At 36.1% G+C, this 25,808-nt stretch overlaps 1 protein-coding gene across 1 annotated transcript; it reads right to left on the minus strand.

Moving 5' to 3' along the window:
* Positions 1 to 262: 262 nt before the first annotated feature.
* Positions 263 to 24,669, minus strand: qsox1 (quiescin Q6 sulfhydryl oxidase 1). Its single transcript, XM_042729492.1, has 12 exons — positions 24,312 to 24,669; positions 22,989 to 23,089; positions 21,537 to 21,585; positions 21,014 to 21,116; positions 20,484 to 20,574; positions 20,004 to 20,149; positions 16,937 to 17,071; positions 16,296 to 16,425; positions 10,632 to 10,754; positions 9,504 to 9,642; positions 7,067 to 7,243; positions 263 to 1,910 (listed from the first exon to the last, which is right to left on the minus strand). The coding sequence occupies exons 1-12, from the start codon at positions 24,598 to 24,600 to the stop codon at positions 1,021 to 1,023; spliced, it is 2,373 nt and encodes a 790-aa protein (XP_042585426.1). The 5' UTR covers positions 24,601 to 24,669; the 3' UTR covers positions 263 to 1,020.
* Positions 24,670 to 25,808: the final 1,139 nt, after the last annotated feature.

Consider the following 25,808-nt stretch of genomic DNA (forward strand, 5'->3'; position numbering starts at 1 on the left):
ACTGGCTCTGAATTTTTGCAACTAGCATCAATTTCAGACTGCAAATTGGGCCAAAAATTTGCTAAAAAAAGGTAGTGCAATTTATTCCAGCCTTTATTTTTTTAAGTGACTGTCTACAGTCAGGTTAGTTTGGGCTGCACACAAACTACAGTTCACAAAGTAACAAAGTACAAAGTAACAAAGACACTGGAAATGTAAAAAGCTGTCAAAAAACAAAAGACATATCTCAAACATGGCAGAAAAAAACAATACAAGAAAGACGTTTTTAGAAAAAATAATTTTAATCAGATTTTACCCAAGCAAAGCATTCCATTTCAGTATGAATATTTAGTTCTTGCTTTTCTAATGGGCAAAAACCATAATGGTTGTGATTCTTATAGTTTCAGGTACTTGTATAGTGTTGCTCTGTGGTACAAATTCACATCTTAAAATAGTTTTGTGAAAAAATCTGAAACAATCTAAAATTTGATCAGAAAGGCACTGAATGGACAGGCAGTAAAATCACAGTAAAATTAAAAAAATTAAACAGATATTTTCATTATGATAACCACGGTAAGAGTTAATTGGGTTCCAAATTCCAAAAAATATACATTTTGACCGTTTTAATTATTTTACTAAAGGTCATGTTAAAGATGCTATGTTATTGTGATAGAGTATTTCTTAAAGCTTAATTTTGTTTTAAGAAAATTATACAAAAAATGGTTGGTGCATTTAAAAATGATGTGTGCTGAATGAGTGGTCATATAATTTTTTTTTTTTTTTCGATAAACAAATAAAATGCATCAATTACGATAATTTTTCCATCACTAGATGCACAGGAGTTAAAAAAAAAAACACAAGCAGCCCTTCACAGACAAGTGTAGGGTCTGTAAAACAAAATGAATTACCATCAAATTAAAAACTTTGTAAACTCTCGATTTCTGTGCATCAGTACTGAAGCTGACGGTTTCTCTAGTAGCCACAGATTGTAAGATTTGGTCATTCCTGCTAAAAAGTAAAAGTTTGCACTGGAGCGATGCTCTAGGGCAGAGACACTTTAGCACGTCGCAGCTTTATCCTCAGTTTGAAATATAGGTACATGGCTAGCAGACACATGGTGGAGAGGAGATACAGCAGGACACACAGGCTCACATCCAGCCTGGAGAATCCCAAGCTGAGCAGGGACATCCAACGCTTGCTTTGGGGTCTGGGGTACGGCTCTATCCCGACCCCAGCACCGAGGTTCTCTTCCTGGCTTCCCAGGTCTCGCTTCACCCTCCAGCCTCCCTCAAACTGGAGGTCTTCCACATCCTCCTTCTTCTTCAGACTCCTCCGTTGCACTACGCCAGACATGGCTGCAGCTCGGAGGGCTTTGGCTTTATAGTGATGGTTGACAAATAAATCCAGGTCTACTATGTCTTCCTGGCGCTCCCGTAATTTCATTCCCACAATTTTTGGTTTGCGTTGGGACTGTGGCCGCTGTGGCTTCTCCCAAGGTGCCTGGTTATCAGCCTTGTCTGCTTCAGCCGCCCCCATTCTCTCTAACCCTGCAGGGTACGGCTCACCAGCTTGCTCCCCCAGTGCTGGTTCTTCTTCCTCCTCCTCCTCCTCCTCCTGCTGCTCTTCTTCTTGAGGCTCTTCAGCAGGGTGGCTGTCCAGAACCTCTCGAGCTCTCCTTTCCGCCCCGCGTCTGGCTTCTTTCTCCATCCGAGCTGCTGTGAGTCGGTTTCTCTGATGGATGAGAGCCTGGGTCTCGTCCTGCAGGTAGTCTGTTAGAATGCGAGCTGAAGAATAGTAGTTTCGGAGGAAGGTCAGCACGTCTTCTTGGTTCCAGCTGTGCTCACCTGTCTTCTTTAAACCATGACAGCTAGGACACAACTCTGGAGATGGCCACTGAATCTTAGGGAAATGGGGGTCCTCGCTGAGTTCTCCTGTGTGGAATAAGAAAAACAGCTGTCAGAGGGAGTTTCGTAATTTCATAAACAGTCAAAAAACAAGTGTTATAAAGCAGATAAACCATAAATGATCAACTAAATCACAACTGTCTCTGAAATCATGTTATCATGTTCTAGTCTTATTAAATATATATATATATATATATATATATATGTGTGTGTGTGTAAGTGTGTGTGTGTAGAAATTATATTTTGCATGAAGAAATGAAGCATATTTTAACAAAAATGAAATCCCATCCTCATTACAGTATGTGTATGTATATATATATATATATATATATATATATATATATATATATATATATATATATATATATAAATTGTAAGTATTATTGTATACATCATGAATTTTGTACAACTTTTCATTTATTCTGGTTTAGACCATTTTTTTCTACTACAGAAAAATGTAAGTAATAATTAAAATAATAAGAATCAAATGAGAATAATTATTGAGAATGACTGGAATAAAAAATCCAAAGTACACTTTTTTGCTTGTATTAAAAAAGGGGAAAATTGACTTAATTGTTATGAAAATAATTTAACACTGCAATAATTTAAAACTGCAATTTTTTATAAATGAAGCTTAAAAGGCTTCATTTATACACAATATAAATAATATTTATATTAAATGTATTATATATTTACATTTAAATGTGACCTGGACATGTTTTCATGAGATTCACCTGCTTAGGCTTAAAATAGGCTTAAACCCATTTTAAAAAGATTAATTATTTAACTTGGTGTTAAGTTAAGTGGGAAAAGCCCAAATGACACCTTAATCAATTCTTAGTTGACAGCTTAACAAAACCTGGAGAAGAACACTTTTCTCAGAAAAGTTTTATAAAAGTATCTGAAAACAATATTTTGTAGATTCAAACCTGTATGACAAACTCATTCTGCATATCAGAAAATGAATAAGAAAAACTAAGTTAGACTAGTGAAAAAAAGGCATGAGTATCTGTTGAATATCTGCTGCAATTCCTCTTCCTGTCATTCAAAATTCGGAATTTTGCCTAACCTTGAGGTGCTGTGTGAACCATGTGTGTGTGCGTGTGCGTGTGACAGGTCTAAAGACATGATCAATAGACCTGTGGTCTCTCCCAGAGGGAGGATCGTGAAGATAATAGATGAGGTTGGGGTGAACAAGACACCCCTCCCCATCCACACACACACACACACCGTCCGGCCTCTTCTCTTCACACCCCCTATGAACATGCCACCATCTCCAAATTGAATATGAAAGCCAGCACCTCTGGGCTGCAGCTCTCCCTCTAATGAATTACTATTTTTTTCCCTTCAGATGTTTTCCTTTCCTCCCTCCCCCCAAACGCCACCCCAGACGGAGGCATCCGCTAATAAATTGCTTGTGGCGGATGTCACGGGGTGGCCGGGACACTACAAGAGGTGGCACCAGCGTTTAGTGTACATTCCTCCCCCCATCTCTTACGTAGATTAATCTGATGTATATATGCATGTGTGGACGTACTCTGCATGCCACACTTTACATAAGAGATACATCAATTTTACTATGTGTCTACGGGAACCCAGGGGTCTTTATGCATGGCTCTGTGACAGCACTCATATCTGGCTGTGATGCAATGCCTATGAAGATCTTACTTTTAATCATGGAGCCCTTCAGCACAAAGGTGACTTCAGCTGTAGCACTGTTAACATTGATACAAGCTTGCCGGGGCGGTGCATTAATATTCATGCGTGTGAATAGAGAAGGAGCCGTCACGCGGGACAATTCTGGTAAACAGGAGTGAATGTGAGTGCCGAAGGGTGGGCAGGGCTTCTGTGTTCAGATGAAGGGAGGGTTGGAGGACTGACTAAACGAATGCAAAACAAACACAGTGTTGGGGAGTAACTAGTTACATGTAGCGGAAATGTAACTGTTACAGTTACTGAGAAAAAAGGTCACACTTTATTTTAAGGTGTCCTTGTTCCAGTGTAATTCCAGTGTAAAGTGTAATTAAATTACAGTTACTTATGAAAATTGTAATGATTACAAAGGGGGTTACATGTGAATATTTTTTTACACACATATAGATTTGATTGATTTCTTTCCCAAATTGCACTGTGACGCCAAAATATGAGACACCAATGTTTCAGGAGTTTAGGACACAATAGGACACAATTCTTATTCGATAACTGTTCTATCTTCTATTTGGGTTTATGTATATGCTTTATTTTTTAAGCTTGACTGTTTTTTGGCTATAGGCGTTGTTAGATGCCAGTGTTTCCTGTCATAGCTATGCAAAGATTTGATTTTTAAAAAAAGTATTATAGCTATTAAACTATATCTTATATCTAACCTCAAAATGATCTCAAAGTAAGAGGTTTTAAAGTATGGCGGCTGTGCTTTAAAACTTAATTATTATAATCTTAGTTTAAGTGAAGGATTTTGAAAGTCTGACAGTAGTCAGTGTTGAGTACTACTGTAAGGTTAACCCTGCCTGCTTTAAATGTTTCAAAAAGATTAAAAGTTGAAAACATTCCTTAGAAATTTTGAAAAGTAATCAAATGCAATCAGTTACATTACTTTAATACAGTAACTGAAATAGTTGCATTACTCATTACATTTTAAAAAGGGTAACTGTAATCTGTAACAAATACATTTCCAAAGTGACCTTCCCACCACTGAACAAAAATATAGGCTAATCTTCTCCTAGGCATTTTAAAGAGAACCAGAGGACAAGACAGAGGAAGAAAGAGGGAACAATAGTTATGTTTAGAATGGCATGCTAACATACTAATTTTCTTGTATGCAATGCAATGAATATCAGTATAAAAGCAATGTACACTGGATGAAAAATGTCACAATGGAAATACCTGACTTGACCTGCCATTTCCAGTGTGATAAACGCACAAAATCAACCGTGATTTTTTTTAAATTGCTACTGTTTATACTAAGCGTAGCCATAAGTATTAATACTAATACTTTAGATTAGGGAACACATATTCACTATTAACAAAGAGTTTTCCCTCAATAAACTCCTAATTACTTCATATTGATCATGCAGAATAAGGCATCAATATGTGCAATATAAGTACTAATAGCCAATATTAGTAACATGCATGCTAATAAGCAACTAGTTAACAGTGAATAATGTTACCTAATCTAAGGTGTTGTGGGTAGGCTTTTTCACTTGAGCCAGTATGCAACCACCTAAGACCACCTATCTGAACACCTTATCAACACATAGTAATGCATTAGCTTAGTAATGCACATAGTAATGCATTAACTACACGGAACACTGCAGCATTGTGTTATTTTATAATTTCTTCATTCATTTTGGCAGACGGATCAAATAATGATTTTTAGGTCAAAGAAAAACAAAAACATTTGTTTCTGAGAAAACTGATAGCACTTGCTAAATTAAACAAGCATTTTGCTAGATCACGTGCTGCATACTGCATACGATTTCTCATACAATTAAAAAAAAATTACAGTCAGTATACATCACAGTATGCAATAAGCCAGGACAGAAGTGAGCGAGCAAATAAAGAAGCTCACAAAGGTAAACTTATTTTTCTTCCTTCTGTAGACCTCTCCTCCCTTGACAAGTGGCAGCAATGCTGGGCTGAGTTTGTTGCCTGGGCCTTTATGCCAGTTAAATTAATTGTGCAGCAGTGATACTAATAGGCCACTATTCATGCCTGGTTAGCTCTGTGTGTGCGAAGTGGGAGGGAACTACTAAAGAGGCTCATGATCAGGAGGAGGAGGGTCCCTCTTGGGAACTGAGAGGAATTAAGGGGAGGGGAGAGTGCCACCCACCTCACACACACACACACACACACACACACACACACACACACCCACAGAAACACACAATTTGTGTTAGCTACTTCGGACAGAGATTACAAAGCAGAGGAAGGCTTGATGCTGGCGGCGTGGCGTGTGCCACCTGCTGTCCCGGCCGTCTGGGGAATAGAGGGCGGTGTGCCCCAGGCAGGAGACACTGTTGCTATATCAATTGTCAAGCGGCTGGAATGACTCTCCCGGGGAAAGACAGTGAGACCTAATCAGCAGAAGTGACGGGGGACCAGGGGGCACAGAAGAGCCATAGGGGGACACGCATGGGGGACTTTTGTCCAATTATTCATGACTTCATGGCTGGTAAAAATGGACAGACGCTAAAGAGGCAGGCGACATCAAAAGATGACAAACAAATGAATTTAGCAAGTGTGAAGAGAGGCGACTAATTCCCTTTATGGCCCTTATGCATAACAGCTATGCAAGCTGACAAGTTGTCAGAAAGACAACTCAGACTTTTATTTATGAAATGTCAAATATGTTCACTTTTACTAGGGAATTATAACTAAAAACTGTAAGATTAAAAAACACAATGTTCCTACCTGAATAATAAATGAGCATAATTTCAAAAATAAGATAAAATAAAATATGGGGAGCAACAGAAGTTGTGAGAAATAGAAAAAGGGATGGATGAAACTGGAGAGAGAAAGAAATAGTGAGATAGACGGATAGAAGAGAACAGGACAGCTGGTGTCTGCCCAGAGGATCGCCGAATTAAAGGGATTTAAAGGGAAGAAGCTGCACTGGTGCTCTGGAGAGGGTAAATCCACAAAAAAAAAAAAAAAAAAACTCCTGGTGTGCTCTCTTCTTTTCTCCTGCTCAGGACAGGAGTGACAGGACTGACTAATATCCTTGGATTATTATGGCCCCCAGAAGTATTTGGACACTCAAAAGCCATACCAAGTGGCATTTATTGTACAGAAATATAGCGCAAACAAACCTTTCAAGAAAATGGTTTATTAGATTTTTAAGTGGTAGGTATACTGTTCAAAATGTAGACAAAAAATATTGTGGCACTTTCTGGTCACATGAACAGTTCCATACTTAATGTGATGTATAACACTTGTGGTTGCTCTGTTAGGACGCCTGTGTGAACTTGAGAGTAACTGACTTCGCACTTCCACAAAAAGTCACTCTTAAACCACTTGCAACAGGTTAAAAGTAATTGCAAAAATTTCTCAGAAAAATGCTTTTAGGACAGTAAATGTAAAAGTGTGCTTTTCCATGCAAATACTTTTTGCGGTCACTGTATACATGTTAAGTGTTAGTCATACGTGTTTAACACTTAACATTTATTTACACTGAAAATACTAACCTGCCAGACGGTTGTTGACTCGGTTGTGGCGAGACCAAAGCCAAAGGACAGCGCTGGAAAGTGTGGTCACATGATCCATGCTCTCTTGGGCCATACTTTCAAAGTGAGTTGCACATGGCCTGCACCCGAAAAAACTGCTGACATAACTTCTCATCGCCTGCAACACTTCCTGAGGGTCTGAGATCAAGACAGAGAAAGAAAAGAAAGTAAAGAGGAAATGGTCAAAAAAAGGAATTAAAAAAAAAAAAAATTGAAAGTGCCATTGCAAGAAAAGAAGCATTGCCAAATCCCAGCATATGAAATATGTTAAACTATTAATATATTATAATATCATGCATTAATAATAATAAATAAATTTTATTTGATAATATTATATACATATGTGATATTACAGTAATCACTTATTGGAGTATAAATAATGAAAAACTTCTAACAAGGAATAATTCTACAATAACAGCTTCATAAAAAAATATACTTCAGTAAATAATAGCATAATATTTTACCTTCTGTGTATCTTCACAAGCAAATATTGGTTAAAAATGGATGAAAATCCATCAGTAATCTATCCAAAAATGTAGTAACCTGTTTATTCAGACACACAACATTCCACTAACTAACCAACCTCTGGGCCCCAGATAAATTTACACTTATTCTTGAGTATCTATTGTCTCAGACACAACACATTCTGATGACAAGTCACTGCAGTTACCAGGAGAGGTAGACAGGTCAGTTCTGACCCTGAATACTCCAAGTTGGTTTAGTGTTGTGGTTAGTACACTTCTTTCTTTCTGTGTTTAGCTGGTGGACATAATCCAGAGCATTGCCAGTGGACAGATGGACACCCCGTCCCTGGCCTTCCATCTGCAGGTTACGTGACCCCCCTCCACCCGCTCACACAAACACAAACACACGCAGATCCTCCCTCCGCTTCTCTTCCGCCCACTGTAAGCTGCTGGATTAAGTGTGAGTGGAGAAGCTGTGTTCACTGGGTCTTATATTAACCCTTCAGATTCCAATAATCTAAACAAATCCCTCTTTTCTACCTACACACAATTACTTTTCCAGCAGCAAAACAAGGCCTAAAAATAACAGCGACACACTGGTTTCCTGGAACATGACACTTGTGTATATTTGCATGGGGCGAAGATGGATTTTTCAACAAAAAGCACTATAAACAATCTAGAGGAACGCACAGCCGGCCACAGACAGATGCATGTCGGCCTTCTTTACACAATAGACAAGGCTCATCCAACTCAAAAGGACCTTGAAGGTTGTGACATAGGGCAGCTGATTGGGGCTCTTGAGGTCAACAACAGGCCAAGATGGGCCACAGAATTCAGTCCAAGCTTCGTTAGACCACTTACAGTACATGAGTCTGAAATATGTAAGGTCTATAGCAGAAACACACACACAAAAAAAAAAAAATCAAAGATCAACAAATCAGACCGAGACCTGGTTTTTCATTGATTTGTTCTTCTCAGCACATTGCGTTTCTAAAAGATGATGCTGCTTTTTAAAAGCCGGAAATCATTAAAAAGTCATGAAGTCAAAATTGTAATTTTTTTTTACTTTAATACATTCACACTTACATTTATGCATCTGGCAGATGCTTTTACACAAATCATTAAATTGCGTTAATTGTATACATCTAATCAGTTTAAATCTTTCACTAGTGTGTTTTGTTTTAAAATGCATAACTTTTGCTATGGTTACGCCTGCCATTTACACTACTTTGGTGTTTTCGACAATTGAAAATGAAGACTTTCAAAAAAAAAAAAAAAAAGCAGTCCCCATTTTAGTTTGAAATCTCAGAGGTTGCGTTTCAGTGTAAATGGACCAAAACGGAGACTTTTGAAAATGATGGCGTTGCGGCCCACATTCATTCACCGTATCCTTGACGACCGTGCAAACGATAACATCATGCTCTTTGTTTTACCTGTGTGTATGGTCATGTGACATGCGTTTTTGGTTGTGTAGTGTGGACAGAGATCTTTCTGAAACACAGTGAAAACACCAGTGTAGATGAGGATCATTTTTATTTTAAAACGCCTTTGTCAAACGCAAACGCATTAATGTAAACAGGGCGTTGTTGTAGACATCAGTGCATATTACTGCAAAGAAAATTCTTTCATCAAAAGTATTAAATAACCTTCCTTTTCGACCATGTATACTTCACAGTCTTTCACAGCTGACTGCAAATTCTGGTATAGAACAGACACTTTTCACATTAATATTAATTCCCAATGGATAAAATTAAGTCTTGCCGCTTTTTTCACTCTGATATATATCATATTACAAAAGAAAATATGGGTGGCGAATGCAATTTCATTTAGTTTAGGCTCGTTACCACAAGGTTGTTGGTTCGCAACAAGAAAAGAAAGGAGCATTTACTAAATAACTAACAGTCTAGTTAAGGTGCGGTGCACATTAATAGTACCTGGGCTGGACATTTCTTTAGCCTGCACCGTGAGCGTATGGAAGAGGGTCCAAACAGCGCAGGGGTATCCACGGAATTGGGCTTGAGATCCCTGGCAGCCCACCCACTGTACACCCTCAGGCAACACTGCATCACTTGTCTAAAAACACACACACATACAAACATGCAGTCTCAATTGACTTGCGTTTCACCTAAACAACAAGAATCAATTGAAGTCAATCAATTTTCCTTTCAGTTACTCTTCAAATGAAGTGAGGTGGATACTGCAATAAAACCTCTTCGGGTATCATTTTCAATCATATTCTATTTCATGCATAATTAAAAGCTCATATCAAAGAGCAATAAACTCTTTAGCCAGTTTTGGGATTAATCCAGATCTCAAATTGGTCAGTCTTCTGTGCAGCTGATTGGTGGGTGTGTCTATAAGAGGCGATGATCTTGATGACACCAGCCCTTTTCCTTATGGGACTCCTTCCTGCTTCCTCATTGATTCATTGACTGGGTGGCTAAAAGCTAATGAAGTCACTAACTGCTTCTGTGTATGTTTGTGTGTGTAGGCATGCGAGCTTCAGTATTGTGACAGCATCATAAAATCTTGTTCAATCAAAAATTTAAATTCTGTCATTTACTCTCTTTGACTTACTTTCTTCACAAAAGAAAAATTGTCTCTTTGTGTCATTTTCTATATAATGAAAGTCAGTGGAGTCCAATGTGTTTTGGACCTCATTGACTTTCAACATATGGGTAAAAACTGTTGAAACATTCTTCCAAATAGCTTGTGTTCTGCATTATTCTGCAGGCTGGATATGATGTTGAATGCCATGGCTTGAAATTGTGCTTGCAATGGCTTAAATAGTTTGAATATATGTTTTAATAAATTTACATGAGTGACAGCATCCCAATACACTGACCTCATGACCTAAGTCTAAGTGGAGAAATGCTTACGTCAAGGTATTGACAAACTCGGGTACCTTTTCAAATAAATGCGGTACTTTGCTATATCAAATATCTGGTTGTCAAAATTCTCATTTATTATTTCTAATATCATTAACAGTCATAAAAAAACCCCAAAAAAACATAAAAAATAAGCTCTTTCTGAGATATTCTGCTCAGGTAAGCTTGTCTAACCTGCACAGTGTTGTCCAGGACATCTCTAAAATCACTGTATTTGATCTCCACCCCCTTCTGTTGTTGTAACCAGCTGTCCACTGTCTTCAGTGCACTCTTTACAGATGGACGACCTGGGAAATACTACACAAACAAAACAAGCACATAATCACATACGCAGTCATACACTTGTGTTTGGGGCCAGGCTAGGCTAAAACATCTCATTATTTACATAAGTCCTTTTAAACCTAATAAATGTGACAGCTATTTCTGCAGCACCAGTAGCTGTTGTCAAATGGTGAGATCACTAGATTCGCTAATGTGCTACTAGAAGACGCTAAGTGACAGTGAAAATGCACACTGCAATGCTCTGAAGATTTACAGTCAGGGAAAGCAGTGAGAAAATGCCCTTTTAAAGACGAATATATATTTATCACAGTTTCAGAACACATTAACCATTATAAAATGTTGGTAATAATAATAATAATAATAATAATAAAAACTATGAGTATTGTGATTTTTATTATTCATTACACTTTAAACATTAAAAATATAACAATAATAATATTAATAATAATAATAATAATAATTATTATTATTATTATTATATTATTATTATTATTATTGCTATTATTATTTATTAGGCAATCATTCTTGATTATTATTTCTTGTTAAAATATATTGTGTTCTTTGTTTCTAAGGTTTAAAACCGCTTCAAATAATGTATTATTTTTTAATAATATTCATCGTCATCATCATTATTTCATGACACATTAACCATTAAAAATATAAATATTCCATGACCAATTAATCAATTATTATATTAAAATGTGTTTTTTAAATGAAAAACAAACAAACAAACAAACAAAGAACACAAATAACAACATAGAATGAATTAATGAGTTAAAATATTTCAATATTAAGTTTTCGTTGTTCTTTAGTACTAAAAAGCAACACAGAATTTGCTCTTGGTAAACAGGCTTCTTTCTTACACCAGTGCAAATTTAATAGTGTTAAAGAATGTGTGTGTGTAAGTCTCTGGAAGCACAGTGAAGTAATGACCAGCCTGAGCCATGTGGCACGAGGGAATGGACAGATTCAATGGCCCTGGACGGACGCCAGTGCTGACCTTACAATTCTGTGTCTGAGCTGGGGCCACAAAGCCAACGCTAACACTCCGTCACGGCCCCATAAACACAGCCACATTAGTGCAGGCCAAGGCCTGTGTGTGTGTGTGTGTGTTTGTGGGGAGGCTCCACAGGATCCCAGAGGTGCACCTTTCTTTGATTTGTGCTCTTGCGTCTTTTCAATTTTCCTGTGGCCATCTGTTCAGCATGGTGCGGCCTTCTATTCATCACCCTCTAACAGGATCTCTATTAAAACGCAGCTCACTTAAAAAGGCCTTGCGGAGATTTACTTAACCCCAACGCCCCACTCCATTCTGATTTGTTTCCTTAATCTGGGAGATTCGGCCACTGAGAACGCAGCCAACGCGGAAAGCTAATCAGAGCTACACAGGTGGGAAAAGAAGAAAGTCTCTAGTCTAGGCATTCTCTGAGTGTGTGTGTGTGTGTGTGTGTATCATTGAATAGATCTGTGTGCTGGTCTGGCCTCTAACTAGTGTGAAAAGCTCATTACCAGACCTGGGTGTTGAAGAGAGTAATCTGGGATTGCTCATACAAAAGGCATTGTGCAAAACTAGGTGAAAACTCTGTTCTGAATCTTTGCGAATCAAAACAACAAAGGCGATGTGAATAAATCTCCGGGGTTCTGGCAGCTAGTGAATGAAAGGCTGTGAAATCATTCTGTTATACTGTGAGGTCTCTTTAAGAATGGCAAAGAAAAAGTAAACAGACAAATCATGATAGACTCTATATTTGAGCTGGTTAACACTGTAAAGGAGAACTAAAAGTGTGATCTGAGGAAAGACGAGAATGCTGTGAACTGTCTCACACACTTTGATATACACTGTCCTCAAAGTATTTAGACATTTGGGCAAGATTTCTACTACATATACTACCATTTAAGGGTTTTTTACGTCAGTAAGATATTTTTTGAAAGGATGCCTTAATTTGAAGAATAGTGAGAGTAAATATATTTATGTCACAAAAGATCTTGTTTCAAATAAATACTATTCTTTTGAACCTTCTATTCATGAAAGAACTCTGAATAAAGGATTCCACAAACATATTGAGCAATATGGTTTCAATATGGATAATAAGAAATGTTTCTTGAGCACCAAATCAGCATATTAGAATGATTTCTGAAGGATCATGTGACACTGAAGACTGGAGTAAAGATGCTTTAAATTCAGCTTTGCCATCGCAGGAATAAATTCCGTTAAAATACATTAAAATAAAATAGTTATTTTAAATTATTATAATATTTCACATTATTAGTTTTTATTATATATCTGTTCAAATAAATATAGGGAGCATAAAAAAAAAAACCCGCAAAACTTCTGAACAGTAGTGTAAAATGTATGCATGCCATTGCATTATACATCACAATATCAACCAAGTTTTTGGTTGTTCATGTTCTAATGTTCTACAATTCTACATATATTAATACATAAAGCAAGATGTATGATTTAAAAATTATGTATTATACTACTGAACAATGCATTTATAAATTAACACTGACATAATTGCTGTCAGTATTGTTACTTTGTTAGTTTATGAAACCTAATGCATTAAATAATAATAAAGAATGAAACAAGACATACTGTTTAGAAGCTGTTTTGTTATTGCATTTGGTTGTCAAAAGTTACATGCTCAGAGTTAAATGTGTTGAACTTATGTTAACTTAAGGGGAACTGACTTCACACATCTCCGAAAAATTGGACCCAGTTTGTTAACGTTAATAGCAAAAATGGCTCTAAAAAGTCATTTGTTTGCAGATGCCAAGATACTTTGCTATCTAATGCAATGACACGGAGACTTCGAAGTCTTTTAAGATTTGAGTGTCTTAATACTGTTAGTGACTGCTAGAGTGTTTATCTTTTCATGAGAAGACAATGTTTTCTGAGTCTCTCTGTTATTCAGACAGTTTTTCCAACAGTACACTGTCAATCATGCTGTGTAAGAGTATATAGCCTCTGCATATTCCATCTACCAAAGCAAGGATATAGATCACTAACCACAAACAGCCCTTTCCAATCACTGTCCTAACTGATTCAGCCCCCCACCCCTCTGCTCTCCCTTCTTCCTCCCCTTCGGACCATGACAATCCACTTCACCCTAGCAATATGTCATCTCAAATCCGATTAGTATCAGCATTCGAGAAAACCACAGTCTCTCTCTCTCTCTGCAGAGGTTCAAAAGAGAAGGCATCTGTCGGCCCAGCCCTGGAGAAGACCCCTGTTTAATCTCACCCTCTGGGACACATACACAAGTGGGCCATGTAAAAGCCATCTTAACTGTTTCTCTTTTATCACAGCACTACTCAACAGCAGGTACTAGTTGTCCACCAACATCGGGGTCTCTGAAAGTTGTAAGAATGAAAACAGGAAATGCAGAGTCAGTCATTTAGGACACCGTGGCCTCGGATAAAAGATTGTGTCACGGCTGAATCTGGACCTCAAATTGCCTTCTAATTCCTTGTTTTATTCTCTCCCTCTTGCGTGGTGGGAAGCCTCTTTCAAGAAAGCAGGATAAAGATGGGTAATCCTAAAACCTCTTTTTAAAGCTCTCATGTCTCCAAGATCCACTCTTTTAATCCTGAAATGCATGTTCTGATTCATACAAATCCGGATTGTGCTGCAAACCCAGATACGTTAAGCAACAGCGTGAACGAGGAAAACACTTTGCAGCAAACTTCACCAGTATATTTACTATTTAGTACTGGTCATAACATGAATGCATTACATTTTGTTCATCTATGCTCATAATTTGAGATTTTAGGTAAAAACACACATACATACACACACTACCATATATGCAAATATGCAAATTAACGTATGTATGTATGTATGTATACATATATACACACACACACACACACAAACAAACACACACATATATTAGAAAATACATTAGAATAAGTAGAACAATTATTTTAAATTGTTTTATATATATATATATATATATAGGTTTATATATTTTTTTATATATATATATATATAGGTTTATATATATTTATATATATATATATATATATATATATATATATATAGGTTTATATATATGTGTGTAATTAGTTATTACATTATTATATTATTTTTTTATATACTAATATATGTATGTATGTATGTATATATATAATATATATATATATATATATATATTTTTTTTTGATTTGATTTGATTTTAATTTTAATGACCACACAGCCAAGCTGGTGGAATTTGTTTTCAGTACAGCTCTTTGGTACAGGTTCCAGCATTACATTAAACAAACAATAAACATAAAATCAAATAACATGCATATACATACAGACACATTAATACATAATAATACATAAAGGGTCATATATATATATATATATATATATATATATATATATATATATATATATATATATATATATATATATATATATAAACAAACACACAAATATGTTAGAAAATACATTAGAATAAGTAGAACAGTTATTTTAAATTGTTATATTTTACAATATTATTGTTTTTTTTTACTGTATTTTTGATTAATTGATTAATTACCCCAAACTTTTGAATGGGACTGTACATACAAATAAGTATATTTTTTCGCCTGTGGGCTCCTGGTGCAGGAGAAGGTTCAGGATGAGAGGGCAGGTTGTGACATTCACAGGATTATCCCATTACATCAGTCTGCCTGCCTAAGCATCTTAACCTAAAGTACCAAACCTGTAAGCAAACTAACTGTGTTTAGCATTCAAGCCACTGTACAGATCTTCAGCTCAGAACACTTGAGTGTGTGTGTTTGTGTGTCTGTGTGAGAACGTGTTTGTTCCTCCATGCCACCATTAATCTCTCCATGCTTTGCTTTAGTGGGGTTAAACACTTCCTCTTCACAGAGTGTCAATTAATGCAGCCGGCGTGTCTGTTTAACAAGGCAGCTCAAAAGAGCAAGCCAAAAACAGCAAGGACACTCTGAAGAGGCCCAGCTAAGGCTGGAATACCAGAGGGAGCCGGGAATATTGACAAAACTAACCACAGTTAATGGGAGGCCTGCCCAGGGCCCCTGCCACTCCTCCAGGCATCTGTGTAGACCTTCCCCAGAGAGCCCTAAATAATCAAAGAGATTGGCAGAGCTACGATGGACCGATGCAAAGCCAGCGAAAGGTCATTGTCTCAGACCTCATCAAAGAGATCCATGGCACGCGTCTGATCTAGTAGAGCATGGCTCAGTAGAGAACATACAGGGAATAGAGAATTGAGTGAATCTGAAAAATTAGTTTTAACTTAGTCATTTAATATTTTGTAATATTTAATATAAATTTAATATTCTAAAATGTTTACCCTGAAACACCCATGTGACCATATGTTGTATTTTCTAAAAACCAACTTATCTTATAATATCATTCAAGACCACAAACACTGAAAATCTCTATGAGAAGGCTTAAAAAACGCATCTTGGATTGAAATGTTCAGTGTATCTCCCTCTAGTGGTTTGTTTTCTGAGCTGACTAGGCTGATACAGATGCCATGATATAAAATAATTCAAGTGGATATTTAATGTGTGTGTGTGTGTATTGATGTAACTCACCTTAGCCAGGACATTTATGTACTTTTTGAGTGCAATCAGATCGTCTCCACTGATGCTGATGTGTCCAGACAGCTCTACACGCAGTGAGTAATGCAGCGCTGATTCCAAATCAGACATATAAACACGTGTCCTATATGAACGCACACAAAAATATATGTAGGACTACAACTGTGCACCATTTAAGTCATGAGAAAGTCCACATGATTCAGTAAACCATTTTGTTAAGACTTCAGCTACAATAGACTATTACTGTATAAAACATTGTTACAAATAAAACATTGATTAATAAATGTTTAAGTATGGCCATATTTGAATATTCATGAACTACTGATTTGTTAAGTGTAATAAGACTTATTAAAAAATGGGAATCCTTTAATATTTCAGTGCATTTATCTATAATTGTTACATTAATTGCATTTACATTTTTGCTTATATCTAAAGTGACTTACATTACATTCAAAGTATCCATTTTATCACTTCTTGCATTTCCTAGGAAATTAACCTTTAACCTAGGTGTTGCTAAAGCCATCCTTTTCTCTTTGAGCTACAAGAATGCACTGAATTTAAATGATGCATTAATATGCAAAACAAATCTAAATGTGAAAAGACATGACTAATTATGTCAGTTTGTTTGCACTAACTTGTTAAATGGCCTCCATTCCTGTAGAGTTGAGTTCTTGATAAGATCAGTGATGGGAATCTGGGGTTTGCCTGTCCGCACTACCCCTGGCAACCTCTGGAGGGCATATGAGTAAAAGGTACGAGCTTCACTGAGTCTGATGGAGGGGGAAGAGGAGGAAAAAGAGAAGTGAGGGCCGCACAACCACTAAACATAACCTCAAGTGAGTGACAACATGTGACAAAAGAATGTGGAGTAGGTGTCATGTCTGCCAGACTCCAGAAGAGCTGAGACTAGTCCATGTTTATAGAGCTGCTGCTTGTTGAATCAGTTCAGTTTGGGACAGGAATTAAAAGGAGAGTTTAGGTTTGGGTCTCTGGAATAGAGTCAAGTTAGGGTAGAGACAGTCACTCTACATCCAAATATACCTACTTTCCTACAATATAGTATGCAAAAGTAGTATGTCAGTATTTATAAATCAGTCGTTGAAATTTGAACTAGCGCATACAATGTGGCAGATGTAGCATATAAGGACTGCATTCAAATTAGATGCATACTTGCAGAACATAACGGGTCAAGAAATATATTCTTTATCAGATGCATTACATACTTTGATAGTATGTGATTTTGGACATAGCATTAAAGTTACAACTGGAAATAGAGTTATAGACAGGAAGTGCGGGGAAATAATTTGTGACTAGAGAAATCAAAACATTGGAGAGTCAGATTAATGTTGTTTGAACATTTTGAGATTTGTTGTTTAGTTCATATTTTGAATTTCACTGAAATTCTCATAATGAGGGACAAAACAGGGTACCCTTACTTTTGCTGAATAACTGAAGTGTTACTTTGCCTTGGTGTCAATTCAAAAATATACTGACAGCCTTATGGATGGATGAAAAAAGCACTAGTATTTTTCAGAATAAATTTTCTACAGATTTCATATTACCAAAGTAATCATTACCAAAATAAATGAAATATTAACAAACAATAAATGTCACTGGAGTCAATGGAATGGTACAGAAATGACAATGTTGCGCTTAAAGTATAAATGTTCATTTCATTTTTAAAAAGTCTCTCATGCTCACTAAGACTTCATTTATTTTATTAAAAAATATATATATTGCTTTTAAAAATTTCTTAATATTTGTGGATTTTTTTAGGATTCTTTTATTAATAGAAAGTTCAGAAGAACATTTATTTTAAATTGAATTATTTTGTAACAAAAGTCTTTTACTGTCAATTCTGATCCATTTAATTGCTGAAAAAAAAGGAAGACTTTAAATAAATCGGTCACAATTTAAGGTCAAATTCTCACTATTAAGTAAGTATTAACTATGACTTTTGCCTCAAACTCCAAATTAGCTACTTATTAATAAAATTAATGCCCTATCTACATATTATTCCTCTGATGTCAGGTGTTCCCCTCTTATTCTGTATTCTGTCTGACATTATCCTCTTTATTACTGTTTGATGTTATCTTCACTTATTGGATGTTTATTGTAAAGTGTCCTTGAGCTCAGGAAAGGTGATATATAAATAAAAATTAAATGTATTAATAGTACGTAAGGTAGTTGTTAAGTTTAGGTATGTTATGTAATTATGGTCATGCAGAATAAGCCATTAATATGTGATTAATAAGTACTAATAAGCAGACAACATGCTAGTAATATACATGCTAATAAGCAACTAGTTAATAGTGAGAATTGGTCTCTAAACCGAAGTGTTGCCGAAAAATCTTACTGACCTTATTTTACTAATTGTCTTTATATCTGCCATTGAGCCAATACAGTCTATCAGTATTGGACATTGATATACTCATATTTGTAAACCACTATTTCACTTAGTTAGATGCATTTTTGAGAAAAAAAAAAAAGTAGAATCTAAAAAAAGTCTAGGAACGTATTGTGCTTATGCCTGCTTAAAAAAGTGAGCTTACTCCCATGTCTCTCTTCTCCTGTATCCTACTATCATCTATTTACCTTTCTTCCTCAGATGAACAGATGGTGGGTGTGGTGTGCTGATGAGATGTCATTACTGATCATTACCCTCTTCTCTAACCCTGGCAATCAAACACCACTGTGCATTCCTGTGTCTCCAGCACAGGAGGACACACACTCCCTCATCTACCCAAGATTCAATCAACCCTCACCGGAGAGATGGGGTGAAGCTTGAGGTCCCCAGGGTCTGACAGCACGCTTCTGAGACCACGAGGACCCGAGATGGGGGAGATAGTGTGTGTGTTTATATTTTTGAGCATGCTACACGAGATCAATCACGCATTCAGACCTGACGGGACGCCGTCTGTTGCTCTGCAGAGCAAGGACTGCTTGGCAGGTGAAATGCAGAAAAGGGCACCATTGTTTCGCCGTAGAAGATTAAAACCCCCCTCAACACACCCATGCAGGACAGAAACAACATAAACCAACCATAAATCATTTCTCTTTTGCATTTGTCATCTAAAGGGCCCAACACCCATGCCAAGTTATTTTTCTCAAATAAGCATAACAAAGCGAGCAAACCTCTGATTTATGCTCCTGGTTAGAAATGATTATGAAAGCTCTGTGATCTAGAATAATTGCATGTATTAAAATTCTGTTGTCTCATTAACATGGCCAGATGTTGCAGGATTTTTCCTGCATTGGCTAATGATCATAAAACTGAGAAGACGAGATCAAGCAAATGCTAAATGCCTTATTATAAGAATCTAATATTAAAATGCCTAGGCTCTAACTCAAGTTAATGCACTATGAAAGAGAGATTAAAGGTGAACCGTGTAATTTCATTCCCTCCAATACAAGTCTATGGGATTTTTTCAGCAGTTTTAACAAAACACCTGGCCAAAATCTTAAGTCTTGCACCCCTTTAAGTTTAATACTTTAATATGATCATTTTAAGTATGAGTTTTATTAAAAGTGATAAGCATTAGCATTAGTTTTCAAACATCCCAAATACTTCTCTTGTCGAAATTATCTACGCATCAGGTTTAATTCATGATTTATTGTCAAATATAGCCCTGAAAGATCCATGACATCAGTCTGAAGTATTATATCTGTTACAGGGCCATATGAAGGAAATGAAGCACTTACACTTTGAGTCTAGAGATATGTCCGGATGAGTTGTACAGGTAACATGAAGGAAAATCGGTCACGCCAAACTTGGACACCAAACTTGTCTCTGTGTCCAAAACCCTGCGCACAGCTATGTTTTCATACTGCAACAAATCCAATGTCACCTAAACAAAAAACAAAAAATGTAATAAAATAATAAATAAATAAATCAAAAAGTGACAATGTATATCTAAAATGTACATTTTGTACAGATAAATCCTACTCAACAAAAGGTATTGTGTATTTTCTCAGTAAAGTCTTAGCTAAAAAACTTAGCTAAAATATATTTGAAGCTTGAGAATGCATGGGAAATTTTAAAAAATTCATTAATCAAAAGAAATTTTGTTTTGTGTTCCATGAAAGGAATTTGGGATTGGAACAACATGGTGAATAAATGACAACATTTTCATTTTTGTGGGAATTATTCCTTTAAATCATCCTTGTGTAATCTGATCTGACCTCTCTCCCTACGTAGGAGTCTTTTCTCTCAAACACAAGAGCGAGGAGCTTCACATTGTTGGTCTGAAAGAAGTTGTCTAGCTCTGCCTCACTGTCAAGAGAAAAAAAAAAGATTAGATTCAAATCAGATCAAAATCAAATTCAAATCAAATCTGAATAAAGTTGAGATAATGTAATGCAAACATTTGACATATTTGACATTTCTGTGTTTTCTCTCGTTTTGGCTTTCAATAGACAAAACTTTTTTTTTTTAGCATTTCCTGCAATGATTTAACAAATGACACCAAAAAATAAAAAATAAAATAAGATAAAAATCAAGTTCATGGTGTGTCCTGTTCCTTCCCTATTTGAGAGAACTTTTGAACAGCAGCGTTGACTAAAAGCAAACAAAACCAACATGCTCGCTGACCGTAACAAGCAAGCATTATTTACAAAAGATGACATCCAAACCTTTAAAATTTCAAGTGCAAATTAAAACATAGACATGCTTTTAAATAAGTTGAAAAGTGTGTAGGACATTGTGTTCTAACCTGGCTGTCTCTAAAGGTGGACAAGCAGGTGGCCAAGTCTCATTGTGCATCTCCAACTTATTGATAATGTAGTGACGAAGGCCTCTCACATCCCTCGAAAATCCTATATGAACATTTAAAAACATGCTCGTACATAAACAAAGGAAGTACATCACAAGTAAACTTTAAAAATCTTTATTAAGTGGCTAAGAATTGGATGAAATGGAATAGTTCAGCTATAAAAATGAAAATGACAACTTAAAGTAGAGGCCAGATTTACTAAACAGGGCAAACCAGCGTTAGACTGCAATCCCATAAAAGTGCCAATGGGAGTGGAAACTCTTCCAAATGCATATTCAATAAAGTCAATGTGTACATGCCTTTTCATAACTTTTTTTTTTCACTACATGTCTTTAGTTAATCCTGACAGTAGTTTTAAACAGCAACATCTTGGCTTTTATTTTTATTTTGCAATCGCAGTGTGAAAAAGACAACAGTTGCTGCAGTCTTAAGGACATACTGGAATAAATAAAGACATTCTTACCTCTGAAAACCTGGCCCCTGGACTCGCTGCTCGAATAAGCAGGAAAGAACTGAGAAAGACAGAGGGAGATCAGTAAAGATGCTACTTGAGCTCTTCACATCAGTTTCATGCCTGCAGAGCCTCATTGACAGTTTTAGTCAACAGCACTTCCTCTTACCCTCTTAAAATTCATCAAAGCTGTGGAAGAATGTCCCTTCATAAGACTTTATTTTACAAGACAAGAAAACAAAACTGGACCAAAAAAGACCCGGTAACAAAAACACTCAAATAGTGAAGGAACATCTGGTGATGAGTTTCAGAATGTTTCCTTGAAGGAAACTGATGCAGTATAATAATTCAAGGAATGGCAACAGTTAAATGTTTATGTAGAGAAAGGACAAAGAACTGACAGATTCAGTTACATCAGTTCGTCCCTCTGGCTTCAGTATAGCCTGTACCCATAATGCACGACTGAACAAAGAACAGTTTTCATGAATAAAATGGATTCATCTGTGTGGAAAAAACTCACAAGTCATGCTTTTGTGCAGAGCAGAGGGCCTCATTCATGAAACACATGCAGAATGAATTTACGTGTAAATCTTTTGTCACTGCATCAACAATTTATATAAAGATTTTATGAAAAATACACACATTTTCCCCCTTATATTTGACGAACAAGGACCAATAAATGCAGCCATCCATTTTTTAAAAAGATTTCCATTTGACTACACAGACAAATTTACATTATTAACTGTAAAATACTTTTTTTGCTGCTGATCCCACACATAAGGTTATTCAGAAGACAAAATTGTATTGCTCAGGTGTTGCACTTTCAGAGCTCACATTTCATCCAAGTATTAACTTTTTCTTAAATGTTTCAATTACAGTTGTATAAAATAAACATTCCATAAAACTATAAAAGAAAATTATAGACTAAAAAATTACAAATATAGTTGTAATATTTAATATTAATAAATAATAGTTCTAAGATATGTTTTTGAAGGAAGATTCTTATGCTTACCAAGGGTGCATTTTTATATATATAGTATATATATACAGTATATACTATATATAGTATATAGTATACAATAAAAAAAACTTTTTCCATTTTTCATGCAATTTATTCATGTGATGGTAAATCTGAATTTTCATCAGCCATTACTCCAGTCTTCAATTAATAAATGGGAAATAAATTAGAATTCAATGGAACATGTTTCCATTCATATTTAAATCTCAGACTTGTTATTGCTGAATTTCATCACAAATTGTTGAGATCTCTTCTGAAACTCTGGAGGTGAAATTAAATTACTAGGGTTTCGAGGAAAACTTTCCATTGAATCACATTACGTGCTATGACTGAGAAATTAAAAACATTTGTGGGTTTTCTTTCCTACAGGAAAAAAAACATTGAACTATAATTATAAACGACCACAACAGCAACAATAATAGTATGGTCTCTAAATTGCACACTACCTTCAGAGAGGGATATCCGATGATGCCGAAATTGGTGCACACTTTTCTGTTGCTTTCATCAGCACAATCAATAGCAGCCAGATCAACAGCAGGCTTCCACTCTACAACAGCAACACAACACAGAATGCAGAGTTTACGAAACTGAATCAATGCAAAGAATGGGATCGATAGCGTTTTTGCAAATGGATTTCAGTTGCATGTTGCAAAGTTTGTGTTATGACGGTAAGGAGTCTGTGGTTAAAACATCAAACACCTGTCTGTGCAAATACAATGTCAACACCATGTCAAAGAGCATCTGGCACAACATGACCAAGCAGGGTTTCTGATCAACACTGAAGATAAGGTGTTCTCATTCACAACATATGCTCCATTAAACTTTCACAAAGGGGACTTCCAGGTCTCAAAAGAGTGTGCTTTTAATGAACAGTGATACTGTAAACCTAGATGAGGCGACTCAAAAACCTTAAATCTAGAGCTACAGGAGAGGATAAAATATATGTGCACTTTAAAGTGGTTGTGTCTCAAAACCTAAATGAACAGCCTGCATTTGTAAATAGCAAAATTAACTCTAAATGCACCAATGATGCCCATAAATGCTGTCCAGGTAGACAGCTCACTATTTCACTAGGCAGTCTCACTTGGTAGACCAAATAAGCTGACATGGTAGTTAACTCACCAAATAACTATTTAGGCTTACTAGGTACCTCAATAGGCAGACCGTTCACTTGTTCAATTGGTGGGCTGCTTGGGTTTTGAGACATTGCTTGTTTATGTCAATACCATTGTATAAAGTAGGCAGCTCACTAGTCAATGTGTAACCTAGTTAACAGCAGTCTATCAGCTTTTCTCAATTGGCTGTGTTTATAACTATCCATTGACCACTAATAAAACTCATCTGTAGGTAAATAAGTCATCATCACTGAGCTTACTTTAACTTTGATAAAGGTAGAAGGTTTCTGAAAACAGTTTGCACACACAGAATTAAATGTTTTGCATAAGAGTTAGGATAAAACCCCTCACAAAAATCACTATGGTACCAAAAATCACTTGTAACTAATGTAAAACCGCAATAAAAATATTTAAAATATTTTTTAAACCTTGTAGTCGCTTACTGCCATTTGTGTTGATTTATTTTGACACCAGCTGTGGCAAATACCAAATACAATCGCACATAACAGTTACTATGTTTCGGAGGAAACAGGTTACCATGGTAAAAGATAGTGTAGCGGAAGTCCAGTCGTTTTGCATAGACGCTGCAGGTCACGAACAGCTGTTAACTGTGCGACAGTATCTTCACGATATGGAAATATGGAGCAAACTAACCTTTAATATCTCTGGCGAGGTTTTTCCAGGTGGGTGAGAACGCGACGCAGTGTCCGCACCAGGTCGCGTAAAACTCCACGAAAAGAGCCGCGCTGGAGTTAAAAAGCACGGAGTCCACATTCTCCGGGGATAAAATAATAATCTGATCCGACGCTGTGTACAACCCAGCTTCAGCGATTAAAGGACTAAGACTTATAAAAGAAATAAAAGCACATAAGAAAGAGTTAAAGGGATTTAATTTGGTTTTTGTCGTGTAACAAGACGTGGCACAGCAGCTCCGCCGCGCCATCTTCCCTTATTCCAGCTGCAACTAAAACTAACTCTATTAGAAAGTGATAGAAAGTTGTCTGCGACTGGTCACACGTTAAACTCCCTCCCACTTAACTCTACACAACTCCCTCTATCTTTGAACTCTAAATAGCTCACAGCAGAACACATCAATATTGGTGTTTTTTCAAACTTCTTAAACTTTTTATGTCTTTTATGATTTGTTTTTCCCCCCCCCATATATTTCTTTTTATTATATGAGGGTCACATTCAAACCATCTTGGGAACTTTTACCATGCCATGACGCTCAGTTGTTGTTTTTTTACGTTTAATTTTAATAATTTTATCTTGTCCCTTGTCACTTGTTGTTTCCAAAATATATGAGTGAGATGGGTGTGATAGATATTTAATTTTTTAATTTTGTAATTTTTTATTTATTTTTGTATTTTTGTTTTTTAAATATTTTCAGTTTTTTGTTGTTGTTGATGTTAAAGTTATGAATTACAAAACGTGGAGAAAGAAAATAAACAGAAAATCAAGAGTTGGTTGTATTATTTACAGACTAAACATGGAGGGAGATAGTATATGTTGTATACTTCTGTATATGTTTACTTATTTTCATTGATACTTCATTTCATTAAAATGTCATATGTCATATAGCCTACTTTTTTCTGAATTAATCACATTAAGTAATCAAATCTGTCAGAAGCCTTTGAAATTTCAAACTACTGTATATGCTCTAAATTCCCAGACAGATCCGTTTTTTTCATTCATTTCATCAATATCTTTTTGTTGCCACAATTAATTAAAAAATAACACAATTTTAGGATATATATTTGTTCCAAACTACAACATACATTTCTGGATTTTATTAGACTTATGTAACCACAGTAGCTTTGGTCATTCCTAGAACAGTATTGACACCTTGATCCACTCGTTCAGGATCACCCTTTGCTCAAATATTGACATTTGTGTATGTGCCTCTTGTCCAAAGTTTCTGACTGGGCACATTCCACCCAGGCAAACTTTAAACATTTTACACAACACAAGGCACGTCACAATTATAGTATACTTTGCTGTGCCATTAGCAGAGGCACAAATATGTATTTATTGTGAGAACTGCTGAATGTGTTGAACTAGTATCTAACAAAATTATACATCAAATGTCTGTTTACCCCTTCCCCCACATCAGAGGTCTGGACTTTCTTGACTGTATCCAACAACTAAAAA

This window comes from Cyprinus carpio, chromosome B8 (assembly GCF_018340385.1).
Source record: "Cyprinus carpio isolate SPL01 chromosome B8, ASM1834038v1, whole genome shotgun sequence".
Taxonomy (NCBI): Eukaryota; Metazoa; Chordata; class Actinopteri; order Cypriniformes; family Cyprinidae; genus Cyprinus; species Cyprinus carpio.